The sequence below is a fragment of the Danio rerio genome, chromosome 21 (assembly GCF_049306965.1).
Source record: "Danio rerio strain Tuebingen ecotype United States chromosome 21, GRCz12tu, whole genome shotgun sequence".
In the NCBI taxonomy this organism is placed as follows: Eukaryota; Metazoa; Chordata; class Actinopteri; order Cypriniformes; family Danionidae; genus Danio; species Danio rerio.
The window spans coordinates 24,477,782-24,505,739 of record NC_133196.1 but is presented as its reverse complement, the minus strand read 5'-3'; the positions used below and the strand labels follow the sequence as shown (position 1 = coordinate 24,505,739).

General features: G+C 34.3%; 2 protein-coding genes across 4 annotated transcripts; both read left to right on the top strand.

Annotated features, from left to right (window-relative positions):
• Positions 1 to 47: 47 nt before the first annotated feature.
• Positions 48 to 10,814, top strand: zw10 (zw10 kinetochore protein). Its single transcript, NM_200141.2, is given in 16 exon segments — positions 48 to 207; positions 3,026 to 3,160; positions 3,260 to 3,361; positions 3,544 to 3,621; positions 3,800 to 3,959; positions 4,422 to 4,577; positions 4,669 to 4,863; positions 5,463 to 5,599; positions 5,688 to 5,870; positions 5,951 to 6,189; positions 6,274 to 6,345; positions 6,435 to 6,598; positions 7,302 to 7,432; positions 8,857 to 8,988; positions 9,065 to 9,267; positions 10,420 to 10,814. Coding segments are annotated over 16 exon segments (2,316 nt in total). The 5' UTR covers positions 48 to 102; the 3' UTR covers positions 10,544 to 10,814.
• Positions 10,815 to 12,056: 1,242 nt separating this feature from the next.
• Positions 12,057 to 27,670, top strand: dlat (dihydrolipoamide S-acetyltransferase (E2 component of pyruvate dehydrogenase complex)). Of its 3 annotated transcripts, none has more exon segments than NM_212667.2 (14): positions 12,057 to 12,517; positions 14,020 to 14,121; positions 14,359 to 14,483; positions 17,453 to 17,603; positions 17,744 to 17,870; positions 18,517 to 18,692; positions 19,908 to 20,064; positions 20,206 to 20,273; positions 21,573 to 21,683; positions 21,770 to 21,877; positions 21,971 to 22,089; positions 25,855 to 26,017; positions 26,133 to 26,269; positions 26,373 to 27,670. In NM_212667.2, coding segments are annotated over 14 exon segments (1,956 nt in total). In that variant the 5' UTR covers positions 12,057 to 12,235; the 3' UTR covers positions 26,503 to 27,670.
• The last annotated feature ends 288 nt before the right edge of the window (positions 27,671 to 27,958 follow it).

The window sequence follows — 27,958 nt, the reverse complement described above, 5'->3', positions numbered from 1 at the left end:
CAAGTAGCAGCAGACTCCCAGCATTCTTTGCGCGCGGAATGGCGGGTAGTGGCATGAAGAAGTAAACTAGCCTGTATGCTCCCTGAATAGCCCGTTACCGTCATGTCTTCGTTTGTGACAGAAGTGCTCGCCAGCTCAGGGAAACTGGAGAAAGATGACCTCGCCTGCAAAATCTCTAAACTATCACGGAAAGTGGAAGAAACAAAGGTAATAAACGGTCATGTTTAGCTAGCCAGCTGTCAAAAACGAAAATAATAGCAACAATACAGCAACGTGTTTATTAATATAACACGAGTTAATTAGATGAGTTTTAAAAGAGTTTGATTTGAATACGTCATTTTTTATCGTCTTCAGAAGAGGTTGTTTTGCATGTTTGCACACTTAATAGCTTGTTTCTATTGTTAGCATAACGTTACATTGACCGTTGCCCAAAGGTCTTAAAGTGAATTAACAACTTTTCCTCGAATACGAAGTTATTTAAGAGTGATATCGCTTTATTATGCATTGTTGGACAATGAACGCTTGTGTTTTGGTGGTAAACAGGAGTACTGGTGTGACATTGACTGGCTGACGTGTCATGCTGCTGATATCATTGCCAGTCTCTGCCAGTCTGAGCTCTGACTTCAGACAGATTATGTTATTAACCTGATTTTACTCTACAATGTTTTCTTTTCTGATTTTGAGACATTCACAATGATAAGAACATATGTCTGCGTTCTGGTTTATTTATATTTTGTTTTGATAAAGCCATCTGACTGGTCTTTTGTATTCCCTTTATGTGCCAAATATATCAAGAATATAAGATCACATTCAGACTAGTTTCATATAATTTAGTTAAAATGCATATGCAGTTTTGTTCTAATACTGCATTAACTGAAGAAATCTTTTATATGTTGTGCAAGGATTTATTTATTTAAGCATCAAAACAATAAATGTACATGACAGTGGAATGCAACTTGGGCTGCACGATATTGGAAAATTCTAACATTGCAATATTTTCTTATTCTGCGATATATATTGCTATATGAATTACACTAGATGTTAGGGCTGGGCTGATGAACGATATTATATTGAATCGTGATCAAATTTGTCAATAACGATGATAGGCTCTGGACTTTTTTACTTTGTATTGATCTAAGAGCCAATCACACAGCAGAACTGTGCAACAATGGGAATCTAAAAGTGTGTTAATATTAGAGATTAAATAAATTTTTAGCCACTGAAGATTTATCGGCTGAAAATGTTATGTCATTTAATGGACTCTATAATTATTGTGGCTTTAGACATTGTTTGGGTACTCTTTTCTATCAAAAGATAGAAATATATATATATATATATATATATATATATATATATATATATATATATATATATATATATATATAWTTTTTTTTTTTAATATATATATATATATTTTTTTTTTTATATATATATATATATATATATATATATTTATATATATATATATATATATATATATATATATATATATATATATATATATATATATTTATATATATATATATATATATATATATTTATATTTATATATATATATATATATATTTATATTTATATATATATATATATATATATTTATATATATATATATATATATATATATATATATATATATATATATATATATATATATATATATATATGAAAAGAATTTATCATTTTAGATTGATTGAGGTGATTCTGTAGGAGAGTCTATAAACATAAAATATAAGAAACAATCTACAAGCACAGATAAATTAATTGAAGTAAAACATGCTAATTAAATAAACATCATTTTATTGTTTTCCAAGGAGTCAAACTGTATTTAATTATACAGTAACTGAATGTTCAAATATAAAATAATACTGCATAGTCTTCATTTTATAAACAATTAAATTAAAGTATTTGTTTTTAATTTGTCAAAGTTACAAATCGTACAATTTTTTATGCCTGAATGCTCTTAAAACTGTCACGCAGTCAGCAGGAACGGTATAGCAGATAATCTTGGCAGTTTTAAAACCTTGACTTTCTCAAACCGCGGTATACCTTGAAAACGGTTATCGTCCCATACCTAAATCCAACTCAACATTGCGTATAATCACTATGTGACTATTGCGAATGATCACATTGCGATAACGATGCTGAAGTGATATATTGTGCAGCTAAATGTAACCATAGTTTTATTAATTTAATTCTTTGTTCCTAAAAAATGAATCATTTGATTATAAAACCATTTAAACTGCACGTTGGCAATAATTAATTTTCATTTTAAACCTTTGTACCTCATTCTGTCACTGTCCTTAAAGCTATCAAGTTTTAAATAACTTGATTTAGTTTGACTTTTACATATTTAATTAAGTAGAGATCATTTAAGTTGAATAATGAAGAATCAATATTTCACTCTTATTTTGGCATTTTATTTTCAGAGATGTTAATTAATACATCAAAGTAGACACTTTGGGCTGAATAATTCATCGTTTTAGCATCAATATTGCAATAGTCACATTGCATAATACGGTGGAGTAATTTTTAGAAACGATCATTTGCAGAGTGTAAAGCATTTGGGCCAATAACAAACAACATAAGTAACTTTAATGAAGAATAATTTTACAGAATTATTAATACAAAGCAGAATATTAAGTTTTATTTTACATTGAATTATTCTATTTATGTGCCAGAATGCTGTTTTTTTTCCTTTCTTTCTTTCTTTCTTTCTTTCTTTCTTTCTTTCTTTCTTTCTTTCTTTCTTTCTTTCTTTTGTTATTTTTTATTTTTTTTGCTCTAAATAATATTTTGTCAATCTAAATGAATAGTTTTAGTAAACAGAGCTATTTAAGCCATCTGGTGAAGTTGTACTCATTGCAATATATATCGCAGAAAAGCTAATTATTGCAGTCAGATTTCAGATCTTGTCATTGACCCATGCATAAAAACTATAGAAGTCAAATGATTATCTAAAAGTATTATTATTTTATACTTTCTTTGTGAGGGTTAAACCATTCTCTCTTTTTTCCCCTCAAAACAGGAAGAGGTTACAGACATGATAAATAAAAAATATATTGAGTTCATACCCAGTATGGAGGGAGCAGAAGAGCTTTTGGAGCAGGTTGAATCTGTTTCCAAAGACATTGATTTATTAAAGAGCTGCATTGAAAATGAGGTATCTTTATTTTGCTTTTAATGAACAATATAGCATGTCAGTTTTAAATAAAAAGATTGATTGTGAGATTAATTTAACACATGATGTTTGCATTTACAGGTTCAGCAGAACCTTCATGATGCTGTAACAGAGTATGCCAAGCTTAAACAGCAGCTAGAGAAAAACACAGCAGTCATAGACCTGCTCCAACATCTCCAGGAGGTAAAGCTGCTGGGAATTTGTATATGCTTAGAGGGTTTTTATAACAAAGCTAGCTTAATGTCTTAATAGTTTACATCACTTGCACATGCTTTATGTAAATAAGCTCACAGTAATATGCTTAAGTCAAGACCACATGGTTTATGTAATGGAATGTTCTCTCATGATTTAATATGCTTTTAAAGTTTGACACAGCGATAGAAGAGTATCACAGGGCCTTGCAGGAAAAGAATTATGTGGTTGCCGCAAAGCAGCATGGAACAGTAAGTCGCATTCAACAATAAATTCATTAGACCTGCTGTCAATTTAATTAACATATTTATTAATAAATACTTTTGACCTCTTCCATTTTAAATGGCATGTAACTGAAATATTATTTGTTGAACAGCTATTTGAATTAGTGTACATGGTTATAAACGTATTCCTGCTTGCTTTGTACAGGCACGAGCTTGTGTTGATGCCTTGAAAACCTGGAAAGACACAGAGTTGCCTATAGTGCGGGCCCTCAGTTCAGAGATCACAATACAGAGAGAGAATCTCATCTACCATCTTGGAGAAGAGTGGCAGAAACTAGCAGTCTGGAAACTTCCTTCCACTAAAAGTAACTACAAAATCACATGACAAGTCACACTCTCTAAATTCATTATATTAATGTTTTTGTGGTAACACTTTAAAATAATGGTCATTAATGTTAGGAAATGCTGTTACTAATATTAACTAATCTTGTAAAGCATTAATTAACCATAGCTCAACATTTACTAATGAATTTTTAAAATTCATTATTAACAATGTGCTTGTTAACATTAATGCATCGTGAGCTAACATGAACTAGCATTATTTAACTTAAATAGCATTACCTAATGTTAACAAAGAAGAATTAATATAAGAAAATGTTTTACTAATTGTTTGTTTTTGTTAGTAAATACATGAACATGAACCAATAGACTATTATTTTAAAGTGTTACCTTTTTGTGAATGATGGTTTAATTTTTATAATTTTTTTTTTTAAATCAAAATGTCACTCCAGTAAAATTTATGATTTTTTTCTGTCTTCATGTTGTAGCTGAGCTCACTGGTGCAAAGTCGTTCCTGAAGACAGCACTTCATTTGAATAAAGGAGGATCTAAGGTGGATGAATCTGTCCCACATGCTCTTCTGTCCAGCATTCTCCAGGCCCTCTCCATTCAAGGAGAACTTCATAAAAAGATCAAACTGTTTGGTAAGACTTGGTGTAAAATCCTATTAGTACACCCACAATGATTTGTTAAATATTTTTATATTAGTTAACTGTGTTTTGTCTTTCCTTTTAGGGCAAGTGTTGTTTAAGTATATACTGAAGCCGCTCATCCTATACCCTTCATTGGTGGTGGAAGTGAGCAGTCAGCCAGAGCAGGGTGCTGTCCTAAGCCTCCAGTGTTTAGAAACCAAAGCAGAGCATCCAGATCCCAGCCAAGTTTACACTAAAGTGCTCACTGTGCTCAAGACGCTGCATGAACACCTTTTTGGTACGTCTAGAAACCATGTGAAAATAGATGGCGATTCTGTGTAATATAGACAATTTAATCATGATTGTTGAATGCAATGCATACATTGTCTTAGAGGTCCTTGATGTAAGGAAAAAGTTGACTTTTTTTATATTAACAGAGGTAAAAAAATTAAATTAAACGACAATGTAATATTAATTGTAATTATAATATTAAAGAGCCCCTATTATACATGAAATAGGGTCATATTTTAGTTCTAAGGGTCTCTAACAACAGTCTAATATGCATGCAAGGTCAAAAACACTTTCATGGTCTTATAATATGCATATATATATATATATATATATATATATATATATATATATATATATATATATATTTTTTTTTTTTTTTTTTTTTTTTTTAATTTTTTTTTTTTCCTTCATTATTTAAGCAAATAGGATTGTACAAAATTTTTTGGTTGTAGTCTCCTATTCACTGCAGTCTAAGTTTACCCAATTGCGACGACTTCCACTGCTGAGAATCCCAGAAATATAAAAAGGGTGTTTAAAGACATCCAAATTAGGCATTACATTCCAGCAGGCTTATGGTGATATTTGCTTTTGTTTTGTTTTCATCAGATGTGTCTGTAGATGAAAAAAAAGTGTCTGAGATTTTAGGTGGTCTGATATGGGAGGAGATGTCCGAGTGCATCATTCGTGAATGCTTGGTTCATTCAATTCCAGCTAACAGCAGTCAGCTAGCTGAGTATAGCGAGGTAAGACTGCACGGCCAGAGATAGACCTGTCAGCATATGACAACTGCACAGCCGTTCTTTGTAATCCAATATTCAATTGTGTTCTCAGGTCATCAAACAGACAGAGGATTTCGAGAGCAGTCTGAAAGAGATGGGCTACCTCGCCGGGGACTCCACAGAACTCTTAAAATATGCCAGGAACGTCAACTGCCACTTCGCAAGCAAAAAATGCCAAGATGTAATTGTGGCTGCACGAAAACTGATGACTTCTGAAATGCACAACACAGTGAAAGTAAGATGCCTTTAATATAATGTAATAGTCATCAAGCTATGAGAACCTATTATGAGCTTCTTTGTGCTCTCTGCATTCAGATCACTCCAGAATATAAACTCTCAATCCCAAAGCTACCGAGTCCTAGCGGAGGAGAGAAGGAGAGGAAGGAGTCGAGTAAAAGAAGTGGCCATTATGATCAGCAGAGTCTGGAGAATGAAAAGCAGTTGAGTCCCAATACGCTGTGTCTTCCTGTGTGTCGCATTAGTGAGTCTGTGCAGCAGCTGATGGACTTGGCCATACAAACACTGTCTGAGGCGGTGGGCAGCTCTCCCCAGTGGTAAGAAGCAGCCATTACATCCACTAGCTACAACTAGAAGCTGGAATTCCTGATTGACATGAATCTGTGGTCGTCTTTTTTCAGCGGGGTCCAGCTTTTCTATACTGTCCGAAATATTTTTCATCTGTTCTATGATGTTGTGCCTACTTATCACAAGTAAGTTGGTCTCTCTTTTTTTGATAGTTGTATTACAGTTTATAGTTTTTTTTAACCGTTGTGCTATTTTTTTTTTTTTTATGACTTAGGGATAACTTCCTCAAGTTGCCTCATTTGGCAGCCATCCAGCACAATAACTGCATGTTCATCGCTCACCATCTTTTAACCTTGGGTTTTCAGTTTAAACCTTACCTTCCTTTGAAAGATGGAGTGGCTTATTTTGTAGACTTAGTCCCAGGTTTCAGAAGACTGGGTAAGTTCATGGTCTATAATACTACTGAAGTGTTTGAGGACAGCAGTTTTTGTTTTGTTTTACTTAAAATTATATTGCATTAAAAAAAAAAAAAAATATATATATATATATATATATATATATATATATATATATATATATATATATATATATAATTTTTTTTTCCAAAGTATAAAAAATATAGCTATTAAGCATCATGTATCTGCAAGTAAAATAATAATAAGTTACTTTTACTAAATGTTTTTTAAATGGGCTAAAATCGAAAATTTAGGGCTAAATGAATTAAGAGCTTTACTGTAATAACTTATTTGAGCTTGTAAATAAAAAAATTGTATTTTACAAGAAAGTTTTCTGATATTATTTTGTTTATTACTTATAAATTATTTGTTAAATATATGTTTTAAAATAAATCAAATGCAATAATACCCAATCCAAAGCAACCTTATATCAACAGGTAACTGGAAAAATAACTAAATGTGCAGCAAGGCTTTATATGGAGCTCTTGATATTATTTTTTTCATTAAAATTCATAACACATATTTAACTAGTCATGATGATTGTGTTTTAATATATTGTGCACTGTTTACACAACAATAATTTGAGGCTTCTTGTACAATTATTATTTTTTTAAATCTTACTCAATTTTGAATGGCAGTTTAGATGCTCAATTTTAATATGTTTGTTTTTCTTGTGCTTGAATAAGGTGCTCTGTGTTTTGTGGCACAAATGAACGTTCAGAAAGCAGAGATGTTGGAGAGACTGTCCACTGCACGCAACTTCTCCAACTTGGATGATGAAGAAAATTACTCTGTCGCCAGCAAAGCTATCAGACAAGTATGATCACACACCAAAAATACAATCTCCCAAGTGTGTCAGGGAGTCTTAAAAAGTATTAAAAGTTGATAAATCAATATTGAGAAATTTAAGGCCCTTAAAAAGTATTTAAAAAGTCTTAAATGCTAGGTATTTGGAATTTGCAAGCTATTAAATTTGATATAATTTTTAATTATGCAATAAATGGTTGTAAGCTAAAATGTGCCTGAATTAAATCTGCCAATATCACAATGCTTTGTAGTTTATTAAATCTATGAGATCCTGCTAGATTTGATCATGCTGCTTAGTTCACTGCAATAACCAAGGCAACATCATTATTTCTGCAGCTCTATAAGCACCAGCCTGCTGAAATAGCTAAATTTAATACATTTGTATTAAGTATATGAATAATGTTTTGGTTTGGATTAGTTGCGTACATTAATATTTAGTAAATATGCTGTATATACTCTGAGAATAGACCATAAATATTTTTTTATTTTCTGTACCAGTTGTAGGGATGGTATACAGTTTAACCCAAAGAATGAGCAGTCTGTCAGATGAAGAAGAGCCAGAGTCAGAGATTCAAATAAATAAATAAAGTTTACTGAAGATAGTTTGCAGTTTCATCAGCAGAAGCCAGCTTCAACACTCACAATGAGTTCCTAGGCCACTCTGCTTACAATCACTAATCAATTGTACTTATAACAGTTATATTTAACAATTATACTCTCACATAACGTCATTAACTGTGTCATACATATAGGTGTTCTAACTTGATTGGTTAAAACACAGATAGACTATCCACGTGGGGTATGTGCATACAATTCTGAACAGTATCTTAAGCATAAACGTCAGACATCCACTAGACTGTTTAGAGCTGACTCCAGACCTGTAAAACGGATCCACAGTCAAATAGAACACACACACCTAAAGTACAATCGTTTTTTTATCCAGGGCTGAGTGTACTCTCTGTGGTCTTTATCTAAACTGGTTAAAAGCTGGTGTAATCTACATTCAGGCAGTTATATCCTTAATACACAGTCTATCACGAATAATAAGTAGAATCACTTTAAAAGAATTAACCATAAAAATAGCAAAATCACTTTTTCTAGACATTTTAGATAGTAATAACTCATAAAAATAACAATAGAAACAGTTGCTTCCAGTCCTCAGCCCTCAGTTCCTCTCAAGGTCTTCTTGGTGTGTGACCTAGTTTGTTGGCTCCTGAAAGTAGTAGACAGGCAAATGCACTGAACATTCTTATATTAAATAATGTGTTCACTTATTCATTAGTTAAAATCAATTCAAAGGTATATACTCCTTCAAATAATCAAATAATTATATTTAATAAAACAAAGTATAAGAAACAGGATGATTAAAAGGATAAATGTTGGTCCATGATGAGACTGATTGGAAAGCAGTTATTCTTTTGTTGATGCCTTCAGGTTATTCATCAGCTGCGGAGGTTGGGAAAAGTTTGGCAGGATGTCCTGCCTGTGAACATATACTGCAAAGCCATGGGGACTCTCCTCAATACTGCAATATTAGAACTGATTAATAAGATTATGATGTTGGAGGTAAGGCAGTGCACAATGCTGTTTTTCCCCCTTTTTTTGTGTGACACCCTGTTTAAGCCAAGTGCTTTTATTTCAGGACATCTCCAATGTGGACGGTGAGCGACTGCGAACACTGTGTCAAACCATCATAGAAGAGGGACCACTAGTCTTCAATCCACTGCCGGATGAGAACAAGAACAAAAAATATCAAGAAGAGGTTCCTGTATATGTAAAGAAGTGGATGACATTAAAAGAGATCTCCATGGTGCTAAACGCTAATCTACAGGAGATCGTGGACAGGTGATCCATTTATTAAATCTGTTATATTTATCATTTTATTTCCACTGTTATTACTTTTGAAGCCAAATCGGTAACACTTTACAGTAAGGTTGTATTAGTTCATATTAGTTAATGTATTTACTAACATGATCAAACAACAAGTAACACATTTATTACACTATTTATTCATGTTAGTTAATGAAAATACTGTTGTTTATTGTAACTCACTGTGCATTAATGTGTTAATAATATTAGTGTTAATAATGCATATAATATAGTAATGCAACTATTATAGTAAAGGTTAAACTCTGATTAATAAATGCTGTACAAATGTTCTTAATATAGGGTGTCTGCGGGGTCTTAAAGAATTAAAAGTTTATAAATCAACATAGCAATATTTAAGGCCCTTCAAAAGTATTAAAAATCTTAAAAGCTGTTTTGCAATGTATTAAATTTGATATCATTTTTGATTATGCAATGCATGGTTGTTTGCTAAAGTTTGCCTGAATTTAATCTGCCAATATCAGGATGTGGTGTAGTTTATGAAATCAATGAGATCCTACTAGATTTGACATCATGCTGCTTTGTTTACTGCAGTAACCAAGGCAACACCATTATTTCATGCAGCTCTATGCGACAACCTGCTGAATTAACTCGATTTAATAGATTTGTATTCAGTATATGAATAATGTTTTAGTTTTGGATTAGTTTCTTACATTAATATTTAATAAATATCATAAGTTAAAATCTTGTCAGTGTTGAATCCTAAAGTGGTTATAAGGTCTTAAAGTATATGGAAATAGAGACCTTAAATAAGGTCTTAAAAGGTATTGAATTTAACTCTGTGGTTCATGTATATACTCTGTAATTAGTTCATGTTAATAAATACATTAGTTAATATTAATGAAACCTTATTGTAAAGTGTGACCGTCGTATCTAAATATATTCCTTTTTTTTTACTGAATTGGCTCATTGGATAATATTGTTAGATAATTATTATTTGTTTGTTAAGTGTATGCTTTGAATCTTTGTTTAATGTTGACACTTTTAGAGTGTATATTTAGCTATGTATGAAGTAGCCAGTATGTAAATAAGTGGACAAACATGTGCTAAAAATAGTTCACTGGTCAACTGTAGGGCAAATTATTCATGTTTCTTTTCTTTATTTTTTAGGTGGGCAGAGGGCAAAGGGCCTCTGGCGGTGGAGTTTTCCTGTAATGAGATGAAGAGCCTCATCCGAGCCCTGTTTAAGAACACAGAGAGACGAGCAGCGGCCCTCGCTAAAATAGTCAAATAAACAACCAAAAGAACAATGATGCACTTCTAATGCAACATTATGCTACACGGGGCTTTTCCTTGCATATAATGTATATTCTATTTTTCTATTTTGCTGAAAAATGCATTAAAATAAATGCTGTTCTAAGCACATGCCTATTTTATTTTGTTATCAATATATGCTTAAATACCTAAATAAACTGCTGCTCTGGCATGTAAACTTCTCTTAGGCTGTTGTAAGTGTTTCAGTGTGCTATTCAGCCAAAGAATAAAGCTGGCATGTTTTAAACCTGCATGAAGTTAATCTGTGGAGCACAAATCTAAATGTTGAAATGATATAGATTGACATCCTCAGCTACCTTTCACTTGAATTAATTATTTATTCATGTGTTTACAACTGTGAATTATGACAAGTTTTGTCTCTTTTTGTGCAATATATAACAAAGTTATACACCATTGGAACTACTATAAGTAGAGTCCGCTGTATTAATATTTATTTGGAAATTCTACAAAACAAGAATTGAAGAAGAGTGATTTGTAGTCTAGGCGACTTCAGTATAGAGGTGTGGATAGTTAAACTGACTCGACGGCAGTTGTACGTCAGTTCTTCACAGTTTACGATACCGGCTTTGACAGCTTGAAGGTTGCCATGTATCTTAAATCTAATCCTCTCGGGGGAAAAAAATTCTTTTGAAATATTCAGTCAATAACGTAAAATTGTAACAAAATAAAATTAATACTATAACTTGTTTGTATTATATTTACACATATAATCACATGAACTAGAGGAAAAAATACTTTTTGTAGTCTACTGGCCTCACAGGTATAAGGTTCAAAGACAACAGGATTTCAAGCATCAGCATTATTAAAATTACTCGTTTTCATTATTTAAATTTGTGTTTTATTAATTTTTTATCTGAGCAAAAATGTCATGTTTGCATCATGTCATGCGAGATTCGGAACAAGATTTACACACACATCCATTAAATTGCCATAAAGTAACAGTACTCTTTCATACGCTGGTTACCACTGTGTAAGCTTTATTTAATAATATAAATTATTTATATATATATATATATATATATATATATATATATATATATGTATGTATGTATGTATGTGTATATATATATATATATATATATATATATATGTTCAGGCACAATACATATGCTTCGGCTGTTTAATCTTTTACAGCAATATTATTTTACACATTATTTTTACATTTTATTTTCACAAAAGATATTTTAAAAATTAACTCTTGCACTTAATAGATTTTCGATGTATATAAGTTCATTTACAACAGTTTTCAGGAATGAATACTAAATGGTCGTCTCAAGTTTAACCTATATATAATTTTAATAATGTACACATTAATGTTTGGAGCTCTGATCAAGCAAAAAAAAAAAAATATTTACAATTTCAATTTTCAACCCTATAATTTCAGAAAAGGCTCAAGAAATTTGATAAGGAGGATTTTGCACATCAAGCTCGTCAATATCTGGCAACCCTGGTGCGTCACCAGGAGGACGAAGCCGAAGGAGAGTGTCGTAAAGTGGGATGTTTTGGAGTGGGGAGGTCATTGGAAAGTGAGGTTGTTCTGTACGTTTTGGGGAGAACAGAACACCACCGCTACCACAGGTATCAGATATTCTGATGCCAGAGTAGCCTTACTCCAATCCAGCGTAGTTTTACAGGACACATCACATTCAAAATGTTGCGTTTAGCGCTGCGAGTGCGCCCATCTGCCAGGCTCACCCGGCCCAGTGTCCTCTCGGGCCCTGCTGCTGCTCCTGCTGCCAGTCCTCGACCCGGACCAGTGTCCTGCCATCATCTCAAACGGTACCACTCCAGCGGGCCTGCCCGGATCCGGAGCTCGTTTCACGGTCGGCGAGTCTGCAACAGCATCCTCAGTAACAGATCATGGGGGCTGAGAAGCCAAACGGCCGCTTTCAGTCAGAGCATGAGAGTCTACAGCCTGCCGCCGCATCAGAAGGTGAGCTGAGATCAGATGATTCATGTTATAAATTTTGTGTAAAATTATGTGTATTGCTTTCTTTCTCTGGATCACAGAACAAAAAAATAATGGAGAAACCGTTTATTTATTTAGCATTTTTATATATTGAAAGTGTTTTCTGTCGCTATGATTGAAAAAGGATAAGAATACAAGGGAAAATAATAACCTGTAATAACCTTTTAAAAGTTCCTTGTGTCGTGTTTTCTGTTGGTGTCACCTTCAAGATGTTCAAGCAGTTCTGCAGTTATAAATATGTCATGAATTCTGTGGGCTGCCAGAGGTCTGTACATCCATTAATGTTGACATACCTAAGTTACAGCATAGACATAACTATTTGAAACAGTGTTGAAGTTGAATACAGTTGGAAACTTTCTTATATTTCTTAAAATATTCTAAATATTAAGCCTCAGTGTGTTTTGTAAGGAAACTGTAGCCACATTCATGGACTTGGAAGGTTTTTTTTTGTTATATTTGAGGCCTGATTAGTCATATTATGAAATATCAGTATGGTAAATATTAGTGTCAAAATATATGTAAAATAGTTTTCCATTACAGCATTTAGTCTAACAGATGTTTTTGTAAAAGTTAAACTTGATCAATGAATGTTTAATTTGACCAGCATTTATTCAAATATATGAAATCATAGAGCAGCACGGTGGCCTCACAGCAAGAAGGTCGCTGGTTCGAACCCTGGCTAGGTCAGTTGCCGTTTCTGTGTGGAGTTTGCATGTTCTCTCCATGTTCACGTGGGTGTCCTCCAGTTTCTCCCACAAGTGCAAAGATATGTGGTATAAGTGAATTAGGTAAGCTAAATTGTCCGTAGTGAATGAGTGTGTATGAATGTTTTCCAGTAATGGGTTGCAGTTGGAAGGGCTTACGCTGCGTAAAACGTTTGCTGGATAAGTTAGCGGCTCATTCCGCTGTGGTGATCCCAGATAAATAAAGGGACTAAGCCGAAAAGAAAATGACTAATGAAATAATAGATGATTATACACTTAAAAATGACTTATGTCGCTTCTTCAAACCTTTTATTTTTAAATGAGTTAAAAACACAGTTCCTATGGTTTTTATGGGCACAGCTAGGTTGTTTGATTGTTTACTTAATTGTTAAATCCACTTAAATTTGTAACAATGATTAACTTAATCGATTTGTGTTAGGACAACATGAAGGAATCGTGCGAAACCCAGCATTTTTTTATATTTGTACTTAATATTATTATATTTTAACAGATAAACAAAAGTTTATCAATCTTGACAAAAATAGTGATTTAAAGGATATTGGCAAGACATAAAGATGTAAATTAAAATCAGTATTTTGTAGCTGCGCTGTGATCCTTGAATAGAGTTGTTCCAAAAGCATTAAAACAGTAATATTTCCCCATTATATATTATGAATTATGAATAATGCTTTATGAAAATAATTCTGTTCATTCTTGCTCATTATTCGACTTTTTTTTTTAACCAAAGTTATTCTCTTACAGGTGGAACTACCTGCCTTGTCCCCCACAATGCAGATGGGCACTATTGCACGCTGGGAGAAGAAGGAAGGTGACAAAATCAATGAGGGAGATTTGATTGCTGAGGTGAGACACAATCAGGGTTTTAACAATAAGACGCCACAGTCTGCTTCTGTGTCCAAATGAACACCTAGTGCCTTGATATTGATGGCTAAACTAGGCAAGTAAAAGCTGATGACAAGCTGGTAATGTGTTGAAAAATAATGCTCACCCAATCCACAAAGTGAAGCACCTGTCAACAAATCAGGATAGAGCTTTATGGTAAATTCCGACTTAATTTGAATTGTCTTTTGATTTGCTCAGGTTGAAACAGACAAGGCTACAGTTGGATTTGAAATGTTGGAAGAGTGCTATCTAGCCAAGATCCTGGTTGCAGAGGGTACAAGAGATGTGCCCATTGGAGCAGTCATTTGTATTACTGTTGACAAGTAAGTACAGTTTTATCTGCTATGCAAAGATATGCTGTTTGTTGTATATATGTTATGTGTCTTTAATTATATTGGGCTGGGACACACAAACCTGACGGTCAACCATAAGGTGATGTCTTTGAGCATCTGTCTGGTTACTTGGTGTGTTCCTTAAATTGCATTTTGTCAGACTAACTTCGTAGGAACTTTACCCTGAGTTACCATCTAGAATCAGCATTGGCTGTCAGGAATGAGAGCTCTCTGATTGGCTGTTCAGCTATGAATCTGAACACGAGAACAAAACCTAAAGTAACTTACGCCAATGGCGCAAACATTGACAGAAAACAAGGAAGCCGGCTGTTAAATATTTGCAAACAATAAGGATTATCAGATATATTTACACACGAATCCCTCTGTAGAATGAGAGAAGTGCTGTGAAAATACATAAACACTGCTTTGTTTGTGGTTTGTGTCTGTGCAGCACAAGTTCCACTTTCAGTTTTTGGAATGAAATTAAAAGCTACTGTCACCTGCAGGTATGGGAAGATGCGTCTTCTCATGCAGGTGAAGAATGGACGTTCTTGTTTCAGTCAGCTGTCTTTGTTTTCACGGCCAGCTTTTTGGTCTAGAGTCCTCCTGGCTGGCCAATACAGTTTGTTTTCTTCACCACTAGTTCTTAGATGTTAGTATCAAGGCTGGTTTATACTTCTGCGTCGAGCGATTGCCGTGACCCATGGCTCATGCCTTGCACGTAGTCGTGCATTTATATTTCTGCGTACTGTTTGTGTTACTCTGCAATAACACTTCCGAAACGCTAGCTGGCAGTAGGTTATGTTATGTTCCTTTGTGTCGAGTTTTTTCGCGGGTTGTACCTTAATCTTGTACCTTAATGTAGAAGTAGCTAAAACCCGCTCATTCAGAAGTGGGAATCAGCAGACATGCAACAATTTTACTCATAAGTTAAACACAAAACATCAGTTTCCATCTGGAGCTCCCCTTCCAGAATTGACACTTGTAAACACTCGCTACATCGGCCCGTGGCTCTCAGCACTTTCCACTCTCGTCACAGCTACCAAGCTGACCAATCACAGAGCTTGTGCTACGCATCATTGCGACGTGTAGTTAAATTTCTTGAGAGGTGCTTGTTAGTTTCGGCTATGTAACTGTGTGAGGGCTATGCGACCGTGCAAAGGTCTGTGCCGGACCATACGTGTGCGCTTGACGCAGAAGTATAAATCAGCTTTCAGTACTAATATAAACATCTAACACTTACAGTTTGTCATTCACCTACATGCATCAATGTTTTTTTTGACATCGCCTCATGCTTTAGTAGATGATTTGTCAAATCTATAGTATTTGACATGTTACGCCTCCGTCAAGACCCTTCTTATTTGCTTTTTCATTTGATGCGCTTGAGCTCAACCACTCTCACTGGCAGAGCTGTGTTTAGACAATGCTATTGGCTCTTTTTTTTATAAAGGGGAGAAGCTACTATATGAAATTTCAAATAAAACTGCACAAAACACTCTATGTTAATATTAATATTTTGCTCAAATGTATTACTTGTCACCACTCGTGACCATGTTCTTTTATTTCATCATGCTCCATATCACTTTTCATGGAGCACTTAATGGATTTAAAATTGCTCTTACGTCCAGTGTTGTGTTCATATTTATGATTGTTTATTTATGAAGCACCGTGGTCTTGCGAGGCACAATTTCATTCCACTGTATGTTCACACATGTAGCAGAATGACAATAAAGCTCAACTTGGATGTGACCATATGTACTATTAAATTAACAAATCCTTGTTACACAGTTACAAGCGAAAATACAAACATATGAAAGATTATGGATGGCACTATGATTTTATTTGGAATCAGAGTGTTGGTGCAATACAGTGAAGTGTGTATACCTTCTTTAGGCAAACGTATTCACAACACGTTCCATAAAGATCACATATTTGATCAGTAATCAGAGAGTAGATGGTCATTTGTGACCGTTAAAATATATTTTTCCATGTGAGTGTGTACAATACTAAAACAATCCAGTCAAATGCATTTTCATTTACTTTTGGAAATGGTTGAAACTGTGCTGAAAAGTGCTTTTGATCAGTTTTTTTAGCATTTATATTAGCATTTGTTTACTTGTAATTAGTGTTGTTCACTTGTAATCAGATGAATAAAAACATATCTTAATACCAGCAACGCTAAGGATTTTATCTACTGGCCCAATTGGGGCAGCGGTCCAGATTTTTACTTGCCCTGCCAATATTTTCACTGGCCCCACCAAAAAAAAGGAAAAGTTAATAACTATTTCTTAGCCACATGTTTTAAATATTGTGTTAAAAATGTGTTTTAATCTAAATTTAAATATTAAAAAAAATTTCATAAATGTATAATGAGCAAATCATTGTGTTCCAAGACAATCTTTTAGCCTCATAATTTGATGTTGCCGTCACTTTGCTGTACTGGTTTTTACCAGTTTACAAAACCTCATAAACCTCATACTCGCAACGTCCAATCAAAAAAGAGAAACAGAAAAGCTCTAAGTATTCATACGCAATTGAAAAATAGTCGCAGGCAAGTTAAACTTTTGTGACAAGGCAGAACAGATCAGGCCAGTAACAATCCTGTCTACTGTCCCGAGCGCGTCGCATGCTGGCCCCCGGGCCATCGAGCAGTCCATATTGTTGATCCCTGACCAGATGTAAACAGGGAACGAAAGTCCTTAAATGTATTTATAATTTAACTGATTGGTCATTTCAATTATGAGAAACTAACTATTTGCTTTTATGTACCTAAATGACATTGTTTTGCCAGTTTTTTAGGTTTAAATATAAACATGCGATGAAAAAATAGACCAAGTAAATATTGGACAAAACTATAAACTGAAAATTAATGTTTTTTTTGTTTTTTTTGTATGTCTGATATAGAATTTATAATGTGTATAATTGATGTGATAGATTAATGTGCGTCCTCTGTCCTTTAGACCTGAGCTCATCTCTTCATTCAAGGACTTTACATTGGATAAAATCACCAGCTCTGCCCCTGCTGCTGCAGCTCCTCCCCCTCCAGCCACACCCACTTCTGCTCCTGCAGCCCCACAAGTACCTGGAAGCTCCTACCCGCCTCATATGAAGGTATGACATCTGGATGAATATCAAAGTGACTACATCATTACTTATTTAGAAGTAAAACCATTTGGGATATGTGCCAGTCTACCACATATGCAAGCGTAATATTATATGTCATAATTAACTTCCTGTTTTGCTTTCTTTAGGTGCTTCTTCCAGCTCTCTCACCCACCATGACTATGGGCACCGTGCAGCGCTGGGAGAAGAAAGTAGGTGAGAAGCTGAGTGAGGGAGACCTGCTGGCTGAAATCGAGACAGATAAGGCAACAATCGGTAAATTAATTCAATTATTTTGGCTATAATTATTATAATTCAGTAATAATTTATGTATTCCTGTCTGCACAAACACGTTAGATGTATGGGTAATGCCTGGTCATTTTTGACAATGTAAGGATTATTATTTTGTTTTATTTGTTTATTAATTTATTTGTTTTTTATTCTTTTGTTTATTCATTTGTTTTATTTCTTTTAATCCTTCAACTATTGAACTTTTTTTGTTGTTGTTGTTTTTCTGTAACTATTATTGTTATTTTAATTTAATATATATTTTATTATTTTATCCAGTGTTATACACAAACAAACACACACCTTCACTTTTTTGTCTCTTTTCCTTTACAAATATCATGTATGTATTTAAATAAAAAAATAATACATCTAAATAAAAAGTATGCTGTGTGTTTGGTTTTATAGTTTTGCATTCATTGTGTCATATATTTAATATTTTAATAATATCTTTTTTTGTTTTAATGAACTTTTCAACATTAACAACAACCTTACTAATCTCAGGTTTTTGATTGGACATGTACACACAGATGCAAATGCATAAACCAGTTTTTAAGAAATTTGCTGTTTTGTTTAGAATTAGATAAGACACTCTTTATTAACACAGTGTAATAATTACTTCCCTTGGTTTTTTCAGGTTTTGAGGTTCAGGAGGAAGGCTACCTGGCTAAGATCATGATTTCTGAGGGCACCAGAGACGTTCCTCTCGGTACTCCGCTCTGTATCATCGTGGAAAAGGAATCAGACATTAGTGCATTTGCAGACTATGTAGAGACAGGGGTTGCTGCTAGCCCACCTCCCGCTCCCACACCGGTAATGATTTCTGTCATCTCCATTATTTGTTGTGCACACTTAACGCTATTATTTTAGGGACAGTGTTTGCCGTTAAATAGATGATTCACTCATAAATGAAATTTTACTTGCCCTTAAGTGTTTTCAAACCTTTAGGAGTACTTTTTTTGTCATTATTGTTCAGCAAAAAAAGAAGATATTTTGAAGAATGTTGAAATCCAGCAGCCATTTCATAGTTGGGGAAAAAAATATGGAAAGCTTTTAATAAATCTCTACTTTTGTGTTCAACAGAAGAAAGAACCAATCTGGAGCAAGTGAAGGGAGAGTAAATGATGACAGAATATTTATTATTAGTTTAACTATCGCTTTAATAGCTGTCATTTATAAATCACAGTGCATTGCAACATCTTTTTTATTGACATGAACAGCATGTCGTGATGTGATGCAATACATTTTGTAGGTCACTGTGATGAAAATCAAGGTCTTGTTTTTTACTGCCATTGTAATATCAGAGTTTGATGAAATGACTACAAGTGAAAGGTGACTTTGCAATATTTGTTGTGTTTTGCAATACTGAAATCATTCCAGCTGTGTGGGCGTGGGTGTCAGAAATTACGGTTAGTTGTGGTATGCACAATACATATGTACTAACAAGATATGGAGATTTTATTTCTGAATTATATGTATGTGAGTGTGTCCGCAGACCAATATTTGTTATTACTTCAAAGTCACAGCTTCAACAACAATCGTGTGCTCTAATGCATATCTTAAAAAGAGTATTACTTTGAATCTTTACCCTAAACAACAATAAATAATTGTAAATGAAAGAATTTAAAACCCCTGTAATATTCTTATTCTATAAGCACACAAGAATAAGAAACAACACAGTAAACAAACACAAAATAATGAGCATGACTTAAAAATGAAAACATGTTTAAAATTTACATTGAAAAACTGAAACCTGAATTCAAAATTTTCTAAATTCCAAGAAAATATTCCACTTATATATTAATTGTTTGTCTTTTGCCCTTTCCACATCATGTGCTTGCGTTTCTGCAGTTTTTTTTTTTTTGTTTTTTTGCACAGTACTCATCCAAACATTTCAGTTAGGTTGAGGTCTGGGCTTTGACTGGACCACTGCATATTTTTAGTTTTATATTTGAGCTGTTGTATTATAAATTTGCTGGTGTGCTTTGGATCATAGTCTAATTTAAAAAAATGCACTTTACTTTTCAGGTGGCCACTCCACCACCAGCAGCGCCAGCAGCTCCCATCCCGGCCCCTGCTGCTGCTCCTGCCGCTCCTGCTGCTGCAAGGAAGGGAAGGGTGTTTGCCAGTCCTTTAGCCAAGAAGCTGGCGGCTGAGAAGGGAGTTGACATCACTCAAGTCACTGGTAGGAGATATTAGGGTTTCATTAGGTTTCATTTGCAAGAGAGACTAGTTTATATTGGCCCAGTTTTTCCTTGTATTGTTTAGTGGTAATTTTATGTGTTGCACTGACTGAAGTGAGGATTTTCTACTCTTGTGTCAATAGGAACTGGACCAGATGGCAGAGTCACCAAGAAAGATATTGACAGTTTTGTTCCACCAAAGCTTGCTCCTGTAAGTCATTACATTTGCAATCAGCCAAGCTTTGTTTTCATTTTTTAACACACATTGTTTTGCAGAATTCCCTTTTATTATTCCTGCCATAATTTACTTTTTACCAGGGCTATTTAATAAGAAACTTGAAAGCTATGCATAATCTTTTTGTTTAATAAAATATTTTAAAATGATTATAAAATAATCTAATTAGATCTTAGACAAAAGATCACTTAAGGAACTTGTCTTATGAGATCTTTTTTCCTCCTGTTTTTATTTGTTTATTATTTTATTGAATGTATGCAACTTTTGTTGTAAATGTACAGCACAAATCTTGCCATGAAAATAAATAACCGCAGCTGCTGACATGAAATTAATATCAAACTTATGCTACCCAAAAATAAGAAATGTAGAATATATTGTCAGATTTGATCATTTATTTAACTGCCACTAAGTTTATTACACTTAAGGTGTTTCTGCAAACATAATTCTCCACAAATCTAAATACAAATGTAAATTAAGTCTGTAGATTCTTGGAGTGCATTAAAGTTTGAGTAGCAAAAATAAAACTCAATATTAAAAAAAGACTATTGCCAACTACAAAAACTATATTTTCACTTAATCTGTTCTTTAATATGAAATATTGGGTAATCAAATATATTATTATGAAGCCAACTAGAATGAGGGTATCCCAAAGTCTTAAAATGTCTTAAATCTACTGAAATATTGTGTTGTAGGTCTTAAATATTTTTTTTAACAGGACTTAATTTTCTTTTGTTCAATCTGGTCATTAACAATGATAAAATCACCAACACTCCCAATATCAATGAAACTTTTATTCAAAAATAGCTTTTTTAACTCTCTTTAATATAATGTTTTAATTACTTGCCTTACAGTAACATTTGTTTAAACGTTCTTGAGGATTCTGACCTGACTTATATTTTTTAATAATTAAATTTTATAATTGTATTATTAAATGTATTAAATTATAATAATTTTTATGGGGCAAGTGGAAATCTTTTCCAACTGGGATTAAAAAAGGGACTAAGCCGACAAGAAAATGAATGAATGAACCTGCAGAAACCCTGGGCATAGAATAATAATTATTTTAAAAAATTATTGAAACAAATAAGACTTCATTGTATAGTGTAAAACATTAGTTGAATATTTTTCTCTTTTTTTTAAATAATGACATGCTAGTCCTGCCTACATATCCAAATTAGTCTGTAACGAAACCTATAAACTTTATATTAAATTGTGAAATGTGTCCAAATAATTTTTTCATTTCTTTTGCTCCAAAACATAATTTTCTGTCACCAGGCTGCAGCTGCTGCCCCGTCTGCACCCACCCCCAGTCCTCCTGCTGCCCCTGCTTATGCTGCTGTACCTACCGGAACCTTCACCGATGTCCCTATCAGCAATATCCGCAAAGTGAGTCCACTGACCACACAGACCACTTCATATTTTCTGTGAATTCATTACCCAAAATGTTTTGATTTCCTGCAATGCTTCTGTAGGTGATCGCCCAGAGGTTGATGCAGTCAAAACAGACTATTCCTCACTATTATCTGTCTATCGATGTCAACATGGACCAAGTTCTTGAACTCAGGAAAGAGCTCAATGCTGTGAGTCAACGCAGTTTGCATGATCATGATGCGGTAGTGAGCTCATTATTGCAGTTTTCCTCAACTGAAACTGTACCTTCTCCCTATGATCAGGAGGTGAAAGCTGAAAACATCAAACTCTCGGTCAATGACTTCATCATCAAGGCCTCGGCTCTAGCCTGTTTAAAGGTGCCGGAGGCCAATTCCTCTTGGATGGACACAGTCATAAGACAGTGAGTGCACTCCTATTCATTACAACACAAAGGAATATAAATGTCTGGTTTTTGGTTTGTTGTTTCACATTTTGGTGGTCTTTTGTGGCTGTTTGATTAGATTTGACTAGAGATGTCCAGATCCGATCACATGATCAAAATATCGCCCCAATCACACGGTTTCAGACTCGTTCAAAATCAGAGATTACCTCCCTATCAGGACTGGAATATATATGATTATTTTTCTCATTACTTGTTAACACATCTATAGTTATGCACAGAGTTAGAAGTTTTTCTTGACTTCACACAGAAATAGCAACATATGCAGCATGACAGCACTTTGTTGCAGCGACACTATTGGTTAAATGCTGGCAAAGCAGAACACGGAAGCAGCTTGAAGCAGAAAGCGCGAGTATGTCTGTGGTCTGGAGGTATTATAAAGTTGATGATGACAACATTGCCATTCCCAACATTATGGGATATGTAATCTTGGCATTACAAGAGGTGGAAAGGAAAGGGCTACATTTAACACAATGAACTTGATAAGACACCTCAAAAATAAATGTAGAACCTCGATTTCAAATGCCTGAGTAAACAGAGAAAGCTCTGCCAGCCCTTTATAAGAAGATTTCTGACAAACTACTTGTTCTCTTAGAAGATGTACCCCATGTTTCATTCACCACAGACACATGGAGTTCGTCCAGAGCTCTCATGTCTCTACTAAGCCTTACCACACAATGGATTGACTGCATCCTGCATCTGTTTCTTTGCTCTTCTTTATTCTTTTTTATGTATTATAAAACTATCAGATCAGGTTTTGGTATCGGTAGATAATCAAAATCAAATGACTTGGGCTCGAGGGCAAAAAAAAACTGATAGGGACATCCCTAGATTTGACCACATGAGCATTGGCAATGTAAAAAAGTAATTGAATCAGATGTGTTTCAAATGGGGATGCATGTGGTATTATATATTGCGATATGAATACAATTTCACCAGATGACTTAAATATCTCTATTTGAAAAGAAATTATCATTTTAGATTGGGATGATTCTGTAAGAGAGTGCGTCTGCAAAAAATGTAATCGACAAAGTGTTTCGGTTAAAACCTATAGTGGTTATAGGGTCTTAAAATGTATGGAAAAAGTCTTTAAAAAGGTCTTAAAAGGTATTGAATTTCACTCTCTGGTTCCTGTATATAATCTGAAATTAAAATAAACTGTGTTTTATTGTTTTCTATGGAGTCTTAACATTATTCAGGTAAACGGTAACTGAATAATCAAATGTGAAACAATACTGTCTTGTCTTCTTTGTATAAACAGTTTGATAACATTAATCATTATTAAAGTTATAACCGTACAGTTTCTTAGGCCTGAATGCTTTTAAAATTTTCACACAGTTACAGGCCTCAAAAAACAATTGCAAAATGATCAATTATAATCCGGACTCAACATTGCATATTTTTGCGATGTGACTATAGACCCCTTTTACATTTCCAGGTTACTCAGGCCCCGTTTACACTAATGCGTTTTAGTTTGAAAACGCATAAGATTTGCTACGGTTACGCAATCCGTCCACACTACGCCGGAGTTTTCGAGTGCCGAAAACGGAGCATCTTGGAAACGCTGAAGAGGCCGTTTTCATTCTAAAACGATGCTGAGACATCTGAAAATGGAGGCGGGGCTGCCGACATTCGCCACTTTGATTGGGGCTTTTTCTCAATATTAAGTAGCCTAACGTTACACACAATTCAGTCCTGCATCCTTCAATTCAGACTTCGCAAGTTTGATCAAGGCTGCAGTCTTCCCCTCCTCAGTTTGATATGGAAAACAGACTACAGAGGACACGGGTAAATCTTCAAAGGGATCTACAGTGTACTTTATAACTTCATTCACATCACCCTGGCTACGTTGTTTCACTTTCTCAACAATAAAATGAAAACATGATATGAGAAACTGCCTATTTTCATTTTGATATTAGCAACTTAACAGACAGCAGAAATGTTGAGGCATTGTGCTGCATTTATGAGCGTCATTTTCACTGTGTGGATATTTATTACAAAACGGTGCCTAAAACATTACTGCCTCCTTTCAATTTCAGTGAAAATACTGAACATACCCTCTCTATTGCTGAATATCAGTTTTAATAATCGATAATGGCCATTATAAAAGTATAACATACAATAAGTTTCTACATTATAGGAAATAAAGGCAAGCAATCAGTCAATACAGAATTTAGGCTACGTAGTTACATTAATTAACCTATCTTTGCGCTTTGCCAAAACACGTTACCTGAGAATAATTAACAGATTCCAATGACCAAAGTCGGGGAATATGTCATTAGATATAGACAACAAGACGAATGAAATATAACGTTTAATAAATATAGTGAGATTAGATCCAGCGGGAGATGCTTGATGAGCAGTCATCTATCTGGGTAGATAGGCTGGAGCGCTTGCCCGAGAGTGTGTGTGTCGTCACGGGATGTGCGTTTTCAGCGTTTTGGTGTGGACGGAGAGCTGTTCAGAAATGCAGGGTAAAACGCTAGTGTGGACACGGATCGTTTTTTATTTTTAAAATGCCGTTTTAAAACTAAAACGCATTTGTGTAAACTGGGCCTCAGTAGCAGAAGGCATCGTGATTGGGTAAACTTAGAGCGCAGTGAATGGGAGAGAACAACAAATATTTTTTTACAACCCAATTTACTGAAATAAAATGAGAAAAACTCAACGATGGTGTTATTAAGACTTTCAGAAAACTGAAAAAAATAGTGTGAGACTAATTACGGCAGCCAGTCAAATTTACCGTCCCGCCCCAATAGGGGGCTGTATTAGAAACACCTCGCATAAGCGGTAATTAGTTTTCTGTAATTTGATTTGAAGATGATCTAATACATTCAAAAATCTTTCAATAGTTTCAAAACTATTTCTAAATTCAGTTCTAGTTTACAGCAAATTAATAAATTAACAGTAATAACGAAGTGTGTTATATCCAAATACACATGCTGTGCCCCATATGGTCTAAAACCTGACAGGTGGACAAATCTAAGCTTGTTTTTAATAAAACAAATATAAATATGCACGTAATAAATAATACTGCTAATAATATTAAAATTATACAAAAGCAAATTGTTATGATTTAATTGAAACTAGCAAACAACATTTGTGTCATGCCTTGCGCCTCAATGCGCCGGGTGTATGATAGGGCCTCTTGTTTTAGTGTTGTCAATAGTAGGGCTGGGCAATTAATCAAAGGGGATTTTCACACATTTTGTCAGTAAAGTTGATTATAGAGAACCTCTTGCAACAGTGTTTACTACGCAGAGTTCACTGATAAGCCATGCGAAGTAATGTTTAAAATTTAAATCAATTTAATCGATTATGAAATCGTAATAATCATTCTGTTATAATGGCAGCTGTGTGGGTAGATGCTCAATGAACTGCACTTAAATACCACATTTAATAACATGTTTTTACTCGCTTCTTAACTTCAGTCAAGTGTGTGAAATCATTTCTTTTGTGAGGTCATTCTGTAGTTTTTTTGTGATTTATTAGTCATGCTTAATTAATGAAAGCAGTTAAAAAGAAGATATTTTGAACATAACTGAAAACCTGTAACCGTTGACTTCCATAATAGGGAAAACAAAAAAGTCAAAGTTAAAGGTTTCCAACATTCTTCAAAATATCTTCTTTTGTGTTTAACAGAAGAAAGAAACTCATAAAAGTTTGTAAACGTAAAGAACTATCGGTTTAGGACTTGTAAATAATGTTTTTTTCCTCTCCTCACAGAAATCACGTGGTGGATGTTAGTGTGGCGGTCAGCACGCCTGTGGGTCTCATCACTCCCATTGTATTTAATGCTCATATTAAGGGCCTTGCAAATATCAGCAAAGACGTCTCCGCGTTAGCTGCTAAAGCACGAGATGGGAAACTACAACCTCATGAATTCCAGGTAAAATACATAAAACATACTGACCCTAAACTCTAATATAATGGCTATTTAAAGAATAATAATAGAACATATATACTTATATTAAATATATATGTATGAAATATATGTTTTCTAGGGTGGAACCTTCACTATTTCCAATCTGGGCATGTATGGCATCAAGCATTTTTCAGCTATCATTAATCCTCCTCAAGCCTGCATTCTGGCTGTGGGTGGCTCAGAAAAGAGACTGCTGCCTGCGGACAATGAAAAAGGGTGAGCAAACCAAATAAACTGACAATCAACTGCCATCACTAATAACGTCTGAAAAGCAGAAAAATAAGTCTTCTACTGCATGTGTTTTCTGTGTCTCTGATAGGTTTGACGTGGCTAACATGATGTCTGTGACTCTGAGCTGCGATCACCGGGTGGTTGATGGTGCTGTTGGCGCTCAATGGCTGGCAGAGTTTCGCAAGTTCCTAGAGAAACCGTTTACCATGCTTCTGTGAGCGGGCGCTTTAAAACACGTCCCGGCCCATAATGGACTGTAAGATTTGGAGAGGTGTCTCTCTCTCTCTCATTGGTTATATGCTCTCCCTGGAAAATCCTACAGGCAGTTCTCTCTCTCTCTCTCCACTTTTATTATTTTTCTTCTCACTCTTATACTCCCTATCAAATGCTGTATTTTTACAACATTGCTTCCGTAAGCCTGAAGTAACCTCTCAACCCAAAGTTGTAAGTCATTATTAAGTCATTTTCTGGAGTTTTAGGGGATAATGGCGGACAAAGGGTTTCCGTTTTTGTTTTAGGATGTTGTTACAAGCACCGTAAGTATATTTGCCATTTGATCAAAAATAACGGTTGTGTCCACATGCCATGGTTTGGTTAATAACACACTTATTGGCACAATATCCTTTCTGTATGAGGAAAAAAGGGATGAAATCTGGGGGTGTTTGTGCCAAATATTATCCGACTACTATTAGAATTTATTTGCCATGATATTCAGAGCATATTTTTCTTTTCTGTATTATTGCATAGGAGTCGTACATATGATCTGTAACTCCCTGCGTTTAATATCTAGGGTATAAATTATGTTTTTTTGCTGACTGTGGAGCAGGGTTTTGATATAGGCAGTTTTATTTATTACATCTCTCACTCCAGACAAAGCACATTAGTGCCTTTGCTCCTGTTTATTATTGCACCTAGGGTTTTATCTTTAAATGGTGACATATTTTCAAGTCGTTCTTACATAACGCACAATTCATGGGGTGAACTGCTGTCATAAATAAACCTATGGAGAAACAAAAGAACAGTTCCCAAATGGAATAAAACACTAGGCTGGATATATGTCTTTATATCTTGTAGAAAGGTATGGTTTGTTCAAGCTGGGGATGTTTATTGGCATGGTGTCAGTGCCATTTGGACAAACAGGGAGTCAAACATTTTTCCATAAGGAAAAAATAAGACCAATATTCCATCAATATTTAATTTGACAAAAAAAGAGAAGGAATAAACAAAAAAGAAACAAAAACATGGTATGTTGCCTATTTTATGTTTTTTATTTTATTTCAAACGTATGTGACTTCTTACAGGTCTTACATTTATATACAGAGAATCATTTACATTTCAATACAACTGTAATAGTGTAACAGAGAATATAATATTTCCATAAAGAAAGCCTCTTTGACTTGCCTGATTTTTAGATAGATAGATAGATAGATAGATAGATAGATAGATAGATAGATGGATGGATGGATGGATGGATGGATGGATGGATGGATGGATGGATGGATGGATGGATGGATGGACGGACGGATGGATGGATAGATAGACATATATATATAGATAGACAGACAAACAGACACAGATAGATAGATAGATAGATAGATAGATAGATAGATAGATAGATAGATAGATAGATAGATAGACAGATAGATAGACAGATAGATAGACAGATAGATAGAC